The following is a 9974-nucleotide window of genomic DNA, read 5'->3' as shown; positions in this document are numbered from 1 at the left end:
ATACTTGTGGGAAGATTACGGTCACACAATTGAAAGGACCACACGTTATAGGCAGTATCCACTAATATTTGTTTATATATCTATTGCTGGCAAATAAAAAAAAATTTAAATAGGACTTAATTAGAGAATATAGAAAATGCATTTGAGTTTCATTTCGGATAGGCGACCTCAGATAACGTTTAAATTTTCAGAAGGGGATATATGTAAATTACCAGGAATTGGGTAACAAAGTGCTATAAAATAATTTAATTACTTTTAACTGTGTTCACTATAATAATTAAGAACAATATTAAATAATTTTAGCATCATCTTAGCGATTTTTAAGATGTAGCCATTTTAGCCATTTTGGCGCACTTGGGCAACTCTAGCGTATGTTTTTTAAATACCGGCTTGCAGAAAAATACCAACACTGAATTAGAGAGCTTTTTGTGGTATTTTTCGCCGGACCTGCTGCAGTGTGCCACACACGTAAGGAATTAAGTTTTTCTGTTTTTATTTTATTGTAAAATGCCTAAAAAGAAAACGGGCCAGCGCAAGAAGGCCGAGAAGCAAAAGCTTCGGCTCAAAGAGATTCGCAGCAGGGAAGTACCCTTAGCGGATTTGCCCTGCAATGCGCCCATGGAATGCGACAAGTGCGAGAAGAAACAGAAGTCTCGGGCATTTTGCTACTTCTGCCAAAGTCTGCAAAGATTGCCGATTTGCGCCCATTGTGGAAAGATCAAGTGCATGCTGAAGACGGGGGACTGTGTGGTGAAGCATCCCGGAGTCTACACCACTGGACTGGGCATGGTCGGAGCCATCTGCGACTTCTGCGAGGCCTGGGTGTGCCACGGACGCAAGTGCCTCCAGAACCACGCCTGCACGTGTCCGCTGCAGAATGCCGTCTGCCTGGAGTGCGAACGCGGTGTCTGGGAGCACGGCGGCCGCATCTTCAAGTGCTCCTTCTGCAACGGATTCCTGTGCGAGGATGATCAGTTCGAGCACCAGGCCAGCTGTCAGGTGGGTACCCCATCACCGTCCCCATTATAGGTCAAGCAGTCTCTTTCCGGTTTTGACTCAAAATGTTTCTTCACATCTATTGAAACGATCTCTAGAGAGATATTCAATCCTTAAATGAATACTAATGAATCATTAGTATCTAGTCATTCCAACTTTCGCCTCAATTATTTCTTTATATTTAATGAAAAAAAACTTAAGAGAGACTTTGACCGTTGATTAGAAAATCGGACTACGAAATACATAATCAAAGCTATGGTTTTTTATTCACACTAATTCGTGTTTATCCATAAGATCGAAACCTTCACTAATTATCCCTTCAATTCCAATTCCAGGTGCTGGAGTCGGAAAATTACAAGTGCCAGTCGTGCAATAAGCTGGGTCAGTACTCCTGCCTGCGCTGCAAGACCTGCTACTGCGAGGATCATGTGCGCCGAAAGGGATTCAAGTACGACAAGAACAAGGCCATTCCGTGCCCCAAGTGCAACTACGATACGTCGGTGACCAAGGACCTCAGCATGTCCACGCGTTCGCACAAGTTTGGGCGCCAACAACAGGGCGGCAACAGCGACGACGAGGAGGGCTACGGAGGCTACTACGGAGCCAGTGGCAGTGGAGGTGGCTACTATGGTGGTGCAGCCAGTGGTGGCTACTCCTACGGAGATGATGATGATGATGAGGATGAATCCGATGATGATTACGAGGATGAGAGCGAGGAAGATGATGATGATGAGGAGGAAGACGAGTCCACGGAAAGCGAGCCGGAGAAGGAAACCGACAAAAAGGCCACCAAATAGGGCTGAATTGTTTATACATATATACATGGCCTTTTGTTAGATCCACCAAGTGAGTGAGTTCTGGGCTGTGCACTCGTTGCTCTCAATGTAATAGTGAAATAAATTCTTTGTCAAATTATAGAACTTCCAATTTCTGTAAAATGCAACAAGCTGCAAGTGGGCTTTGCTCCGAAGACGGAAGGTAAATGGGCCAACGAGTTCGGCATAAAATTCCTGGTGGCAGGATAACTGGGGAACTAAGGGTGCGGAACGGGAATGGGCAGAGGGGAGCCGAGCCAACCCATACGCATATGATGATGGCGATGCCAGCGCCGACTTCTCTGTTGATAGACTCATCCATCTCCAATCCACTTACGAGCGCAAATATTTACACAATTTACTCGAAAACGGAGGTATGAGCATATAATATTTCCAAAAACGATGGCAAACACACCACACACACCAAGAGAGAGACACGCACTTCGGCATTTGGGAATGTTTGGCAGTTAGGCAGAGCGGAACAGCAACAGCAATGGGATGGGATGTGGGTTGGGGTTGGAGCAGACCCATCATCAGGCCGGAACATTTTAGGCATTGCAAATCAATGAGCGGCTTGATGGAAGGGAGGAGCATAGTTCTTCTGCATATGAATGAAATCATATGTGGCGTTACTTATGTAGGGGAGTCCTGTGCGAGGATGTGGACGGAACGGGAATGGAAATGGGAGTGGGTGAGTGGCAGGCAAATCAACTGTGTACATAATACAGATTAGTGTGAGAGGATATGGGATGCACATACAGCTGTGGTCAAAACACTAGCGATACGAATGCATATGTAAACTGAGTGAAATAATATTTGGGGATTAAGGGATCAAATGGGAATAGTGTATAACACTTCCGAATTTATAAATATTATTTTATTAATCATTTACCATCTATTCACCCTAAAATTGATTAAAATAATGCAATTAAAATTTCATATATATTTATCGACTGTAAAAAAAAAAATTGATATAATTCGAACTGTTATTAAATTCTTTATTTTAAAATTTGTTTTACAAGACGTAATTTAAGCCTTTAAAATTTTTTTTGAAATAAAAACATTTTTAAGATCATTTTTATATACTGGATCCTTAAGACTTTTACTCGGTGTATATGAACTATTTTGAATCATAGTAGAAGTTTAAAATACTCTTAGGTGAATGTGGCTTTCAACAATGATTAAAAACCCTAATTAGTCTTGCTATTAACTTAGCCAACGCTGTACTCACCCAGGAACATACTTATGTATAGATCGGAGCCAGCTTAAATATAATGGCTGCCTGCCAGCATTTTGTGTCTGCATTTCAATCAAAATGGCCTGTCTATCCCGGCCGAAGCAATGTCCAAGCCATCGGAGTTAGGGCTACTCAACAAAATTAGAAATGGGGTGGCTAATGGGGCCGACCCAGGCGGCCATAGCCTGGGCTTCGAATATTTCTGGACACTGGGCTGTGGTGGTCACTGCCAAACATCAATAATAATTTCATAAATGTAATCAGAGAGAGGCAAACAAGACCCGAGTCGAGTCACAGTGATTGAGCTCTTAATTGCACTGCGATATTAATCCTTGGGCCGCATCTTCTCCCTTCAAAACCCACATTCTGTCCAGCCAATTTGGCCACTTCCCATCACGATGGTCGTTTTCATTAGCCGGAGTGCATTCTCAATTACCAGACGGCGAAATGGGTATCGAGTTATCTAACCAAAGTTGGTTGGTCAGTTGGCTGTTTAAAGTCTTTCGGGGATCTCTGGATTGCAACAGACCGCTGTTCCCAAGAAAACTCGCCAACGCTAATCACTTCCGAACAGCATTATCTATTGCTTATTTATCCGAAATCAAATATTTTTGTCAGCCAAAGTCAAGCCATAACAAAAACACAGGCCTGGCTAAGGATTAAGGTGGGAAAATCCTTTGGACAATCCGAAAAACACGTGGAAAAGTCAAAAAGTCCGGCTTATGGTCGAACGCAATTAGCGTTAATTACGATGGGAAACAGCTTCCCATGGTTACGGGTTACGGAACGGAGGATTCAGGACTCTGGATGCAGCAGGTCCTTGCGGCCACTTGAAGTTCAATTTAATTTCATCTTGCGGCTGCCGTAACGTCGCTGGCTTCAAGTGATTGCGCCAGGGGATTGGATGGTATACTATACATGTAGGTCTTGTGGGTGGGGGTAGTTCGTAACGTCATTATCAACATCATCATCCACAACCACTTCGCCATCGACGTTCGTCAAAGCTTGCGATGATTGATGGTGCGTAATTTGGAAAATTAGAACCAGGATACGCAGCAAAAAAAAGGGGTGGCTCTCGTTTTTTGTATTTTTTGGCCCCTACTAATGTTGTTGGCACAACAAGGTGTGTCCTGGTCCGATTGCCGCGTGTCCTGGCCGCCGTTCTCCGCTTGCCGGCGCGTGTTTCGCGTCCAACAAAGTTGCGCGTGGTTATTAGAAAACAATTTAATTAAATATTCACTTGAACCGGCCAACAGGCAGAGGAAAAAGCGTAGGCAGTGCCACAGCGATGGCCTCACTTTCCCATCATAAAGCGCTCAAACAATGTCCATCAATATTAAACGATGTTGTTCGGTGTCCATTTAGAGCGCTCCAGTTGTCCTTGTTGTTTTAGCCGTCCTCACTGGTCCGTGATGTTATGTGAGAAAGTTTTTTGTTTTTCGGTTTTCGAATTTCGTTTTTCGCTCGAATTTCCACCCAGAGGAGGTGAAATGGAAAGGAGACTTTTGGGTCTGGTCTGGGGTTTTCAACGCATCGGGAACGCCTTTCATCAATTTGGCCGTGAGGGCGAGTCCCCGAGAATAAGTTCTCAAAATAACTTCGGGTTAATTGACCCTAGCTTTCCCTAGAGGAAAGTGTCAACGAATGATTAATTCTATTTTTAAGTAACTAATTAAGTAATTGTGTCTTATATAAGTTTTTTTATGGATTGTCTATAAAAATACTTTTGCCACTTATTTGTATTGCAGCATTTGGAAACAAAATTCTGTTTACTTCAAACCGAATTCACTTCGTAAATTTAAGGAAATATATTTAAGGCAAAATAAAGCTCTTATCATATTATCATATTATATATGACAAGACAGCTAAATCATCTTATGTGGAGTGCTCAGAAAAACAACCTAACTTTTAGTTAAAAAAATCATTGCATACTTTATGTAGACCGATCTTGAGAATTGAATTCAGCCTTTGTTTTTCCTTGATTATTAAAATTTGATCGCAATATTTGATTAACCGTAATACAGAAAGACATTTAAAAAAAACATTTCAGATGGATATCTAAATTTTTAAAATATTCCAATAATCCTGTGAACAACATTCTGTCAATAACTTCCGGCTAGCTAAAAATAATTAATATTTAATTAAAAATTAAAAATATGAACAGAACTACAAGATATGTAATTAAACCCTTATAGACAACAGCTTATACATCCCCTACCTAAAGCTATTGGAAAGTCATCTCTATTGATCCAATAATCCTGTGAACAACATTCTGTCAATAACTTCCGGCTAGCTAAAAATAATTAACATTTAATTAAAAATTAAAAATATAAACAGAACTACAAGATATGTAATTAAACCCTTATAGACAACAGCTTATACATCCCCTACCTAAAGCTATTGGAAAGTCATCTCTATTGATCCAGGAAAGACCTTTGTCCAGGTACGCCGCACTGCACCCGCACAATGGGACACGGACACCCAGTGGAGAAACAGAAGCTACCGGACACGGAAAGCGATACCAGGAAGCCCGCACACAAGAGATTCAGTGGTGAAGTCACGGCAGGACAATGGGAAAGTCGTTGGCTTGGCTGTCTAATTGCATCAGCGGCGCTTCCCCGGGCACGCGACCCTTTTCGCCTCACCTGCAATTAAACTGTCACATTAGGAGGAGGAACATAGCTCTTCGCCCAAATGCAAAGCGATGACGCAGCCCAAAAAGCGATTCCGGAACACAATCGAAATGGCATGTTAACAATCGAGGGTCACGTGTCGGCGGGGGGTGGAAGGCTCTGAAAGTCCTGAAAGTCCTGGACGCCTCAAAGCGACCGTCCACCAGCCGAAAAGTTTAGCTTAGGGATTAGCCGCACGACGGGCTTGGTGGTTTCACCCATTGTGTGTTTGCCAACGCAGTTACATATTTTGCACCCGGCAAGCCGTCTAATGAAAGCAAATCTCCGCATTAATTTCAAACGAATTTGTTTTGATGCCAAGATAAGCCGTCAAAGGGGGAGTACAAAAAAAAAAAGAGAAAGAAAATAAAAATCTGGGCAACGCTTGCCATTTAGCCCACTGATCCCAGTGAGCCCACCCATTTTGGGCCCGTTTTGATTTCTGTCAATAGCCCGGCGGGCTGGCACTTGAGCGGCGAGACGCTCAACTTTGCCATCAAATGAAACTGAATTTTGCAATACGCCCGGGGTCCCGGGTTCGAACTCCACTCCACTCCAATCACGCACACATGCGCGCGCGCTTTGCATTACAATTGGCGAGCGGGCACGCCCATCCCTTCGACCTACGCCCACGGCATGCTACAGTTATTAACCTCAGATTACACTGAGCTGCAAAAGAAATGTACTTAAATTACAAGGTGCACGATTTTTTAAGATTTTTTAAATACAACAAATTTTATGATTGAAGTTATATCGAAACTTTTCATAACAAATAAAAGGATCGTTATATTAGGACAAAGTTTGGAAACTTAAAATATTATAGGAAATGAAATATTACATAAACTTAGAAACTTACATTCATTTGCTCAACGAAATTCTGAAAATTTAAAAAAAATTTATTGAAATTTAAAAAAAAATTTATATTAAAGCGAAAGGGCTAAAAGCGATGGTCAAATTTTAATACAAATATGTTCTCTATTTGTTTATTGTTGTCATAAATCTTCGGCATCAGAAGAATTTTACATTATTTTTGCTAATGATTTTTCAATCTTGGTATCGACCCCTATTTATCACGGAATCTTTCTGTGATTTACCGAACTCAAAATCTTGCATGCCAGTGTAATTTGTCCTGCGGCAAACAGTGTAATTAAAGTAGTTGCGGTTCATGTAATGATGTCGATGATGATGCCGATGATTATGATGACCTGCACTTGTCGTGAAGTACCCGTAGAACTGGCCTGGGAATCTATTTGTACATCCCTTTACATGTCCTGACTGGCGAGTCCTGGGCACTTGTCTGTCCAACGGCCGCGTGCTCTGCACGTGAGCTTCGCCATGATAATGATCTCACAATCCAACATGCAATCGCAATCGTAATATACGGTGGGAAAACTCTTCTTCAGAGACCCATTATAGATGGCTAAATTATTTATTGTCAACAGTCGAGAAATCGAATTTATATATGCCACTAGGTTATTGTCTTAGCATCTGTGCGCGTACAGCAGTTCAATGTCAAGATTAATCGCCAGCTGTGGGACGAGTTTAGCGGACAGGTAACATCATCAGCTAACCGAAACCGACCCACAGATCCACAGCCAGCGAATCGAGCCAGACAAGGAGTCAGACTTCTATATGCCATACTGTATGCCGTTCGGCTGGGGTAACAATGAAATATTGAGGAAAAAATTTCAAGTTCGGCAGCTTGTCAAGTGGCACTTGTCGTCAGTTGAACGTCACGGCGTTCGGGCACTTTGTCAATTCAAGTGAAATTTTTATTAATTTCGTTTTTAAACTGTATGGCCTGTGACAGATACGATTGTGTGTTAAATGTGCATATATATACCTATATTATAAAAGGTTCTCGATGCACGTTCTCATCAATGGCGGTTGTTTAATGCTAACAAATTGCCGGCAATTCGTCAGCGGCCAGTTCCCGAAAAAGAACCATCTCATCGGGATCCTAAAACCGGCGGTCCCTTTGTGCCCCGTCCGTATGACCTGTATCCTTAATTCAATGCTCTTCGCTGGACGATCGCTTCTTTGGCTCAGATCTGTTTGGGCCGCTTGCTTTGTTGCCAATTGACAGTTGTAAATGTTTGTTGTAAATTGTGCTTTAAAGGTGCTAATAGAGTGCCACCGCCGTGCGCGTTTTCCCAAGTTCTTCGTTTTGTTTTATGTTTTCAGATTCGTTTTTTCCCCATTTCTCTTTTATTTTTTTGATTTTTGATTGAGTTGCCCCCACAGAAAATCAATGAACTCTGCTGGTGGACACAAGATACCACCTTTTTATGACGCTTTTGGCCGACGCTTGGCTGAAGATCTCTTTGATTTCGCACCGACCGAGTGAATCACAAGAACTTCACACCAGCATTCTGTAGAATGGGGGGTTCGGGGATAGGGGTATTGGGGCAGGAATCAAATCAACGGCTACTGCTGCAGTAGCCGTCAAGTGCAAACTATTTATGAAGTGTTGTGCTCCACCGCCCGGCGAACTTTGTTTGTCCAGCAAATTAATGTGGCCGGCAATAAAAAACTTGGCTTTGTGTCAGTTAATTTTAAGTGAAAGGAAAATTTGCATCCTAAAATTTGTATATATTTTTTAAATCTTTGCTTATTAGCAAAATAAAATTTAATTTTTTTTCCCTTTATTATTTTAGTCTTTTACACTATCTAATTAACTTTTTCAAAGGGCTCCTTCTTTTTTTTATATATTTAAGAATTAACATTCATTTTTATTTTTTTTAAGCATTTTGGAGATATTTTTATGAATGGTATTTATTAAGTGGTTAAAATAGTTTCGATTTACAATCGCAACCTTAAAAATAATTACTTGACCTTGTTTTATCATTACTATGTTTTCATATCCCTCTAGATTTTCCGTTTTATTACCTCCAGAGTAACTGAGGTTCTATCACGAATTTTTCTCAAAGTTCTCCCTCCTTTCACTTATCGATTGATTCAAACTTTCAGTTTTGCCGGGCATTTCTCCTAGGCTGTTTGCTCTGAATGTCATTGACTTTGTAGCTTTGACTTTGGTGCAGCCAAGTGTAACAATTATGGGCGGCAGCGACAAGGCAGGAAAACAAACACACCTACCGTGCCGGAAAGGTGCCACAAATATTTTTCGTTTTGCACCAAATTATTGTAACCCACTGAGTTACAATTTTGGCCATTATTAAATTAACGCTTTTGCCGCTTGCTGCGTCATCTTGCAGGAGGAGGAGAATCTATCCTGTGCAGCCCGTTATGCGTCGAAGGATGTTCGTTTCGGGAACAGCCAGATACCAGATATATACCATAGAGAGTCCCAGTCAGAGTTGGAACCAGAGAGACGGCGACAGCTCCGGCTAACAAGGGTGCCGCATGTCCAGTTGAAATGCCAATGACTTGCCATTTTCGATGGCACTTGGCACGTCAGCGGGCCGTCACGTCATGCGTTCCAGGCCAGAAACACCAGAAACACAGAAAACCAGGAGAGCCAGTCGCCAGAAGTACGACCCATGGAGCAGCTATATCCAAAATTCTCTTATCAATCGCCGGATCGATGGATGGACCACACACGAAGAAGCGGTGCTGCATTTAACAACTCCATGGTACACATAACACGTTCTTATCAGCTCAGGCACCACGAACCCAGATGGCGACTACCAAAATGATGATGATGATGATGATGGCGGTGGTGGCGATGTGATGACTCTTACAAAACGATGAAGACAAGCCAGGGAACTCTGGACTGACTTTTGGCTGCTCGTTGGATGCGCACGCATCATCGGGTAAGCGCCACTTATGTCACTTGTGCCGTTGATGTAGAGATGGAGCCTCCAATGGAGCACATGAGCACTCACCACATGCAGCTCCAAATCCAACGTAGGGTTCCAGCCGCAGCTTTAGGTTCCACACGGAGAAAATTGTTATAAAGTGGGGTTTTAGCTCCTAAAGTAAACCAAATAATACTTATGATCACATACTACTTTTTCAGATATACATAGTTTTTTACTTGTTTATAAGATCACTGTTATTATCATCAAACCGTTCTGAAAAGGTTTTTATATCAAGTCTCTTTTTAAATAAAAGTTACTCAATAATCTCAGTTTATTTTAAATATGTTTATTTAATATTCTTCTATGGAGTGCATATTTATTATAGATCCAACCTCGAATTATCTAAAAGTAAACTAGGTTTGAAAACTCTTTATAGGTCAATGGTTTTAAAAATAAATATTTCTTATCAGTTTGAGTTATGAGCCTGAAATAT

At 41.6% G+C, this 9974-nt stretch overlaps 2 protein-coding genes across 2 annotated transcripts; both read left to right on the top strand.

The window, feature by feature from the left end:
• The first annotated feature begins 440 nt into the window (after positions 1-440).
• LOC119551034 (zinc finger protein 330 homolog) lies at positions 441-1913 on the top strand. The gene is made up of 2 exons (XM_037860133.1): positions 441-999; positions 1332-1913. Exons 1-2 carry the CDS (start codon positions 508-510, stop codon positions 1791-1793), a joined length of 954 nt encoding a protein of 317 aa, XP_037716061.1. The 5' UTR covers positions 441-507; the 3' UTR covers positions 1794-1913.
• Positions 1914-1920: 7 nt separating this feature from the next.
• Positions 1921-9599, top strand: LOC119551035. The gene is made up of 2 exons (XM_037860148.1): positions 1921-2185; positions 8936-9599. The coding sequence occupies exons 1-2, from the start codon at positions 1979-1981 to the stop codon at positions 9104-9106; spliced, it is 378 nt and encodes a 125-aa protein (XP_037716076.1). The 5' UTR covers positions 1921-1978; the 3' UTR covers positions 9107-9599.
• Positions 9600-9974: the final 375 nt, after the last annotated feature.

This window comes from Drosophila subpulchrella, chromosome 3R, assembly GCF_014743375.2.
Source record: "Drosophila subpulchrella strain 33 F10 #4 breed RU33 chromosome 3R, RU_Dsub_v1.1 Primary Assembly, whole genome shotgun sequence".
NCBI classification, from domain to species: domain Eukaryota; kingdom Metazoa; phylum Arthropoda; class Insecta; order Diptera; family Drosophilidae; genus Drosophila; species Drosophila subpulchrella.
Note: the sequence above shows the minus strand (reverse complement) of the source record. Positions and strands in the feature narration are given on the sequence as shown.

Bases quoted from the DNA above. Each gene is read 5' to 3' on its own strand.
- LOC119551034 (XM_037860133.1), top strand. From the start codon at position 508: ATGCCTAAAAAGAAAACGGGCCAGCGCAAGAAGGCCGAGAAGCAAAAG. The intron at 1,000-1,331 runs GTGGGTACCCCA...TTCCAATTCCAG, and splicing joins AGCACCAGGCCAGCTGTCAG to GTGCTGGAGTCGGAAAATTA.
- LOC119551035 (XM_037860148.1), top strand. From the start codon at position 1,979: ATGGGCCAACGAGTTCGGCATAAAATTCCTGGTGGCAGGATAACTGGG. The intron at 2,186-8,935 runs GTATGAGCATAT...GTCATCTTGCAG, and splicing joins CAATTTACTCGAAAACGGAG to GAGGAGGAGAATCTATCCTG.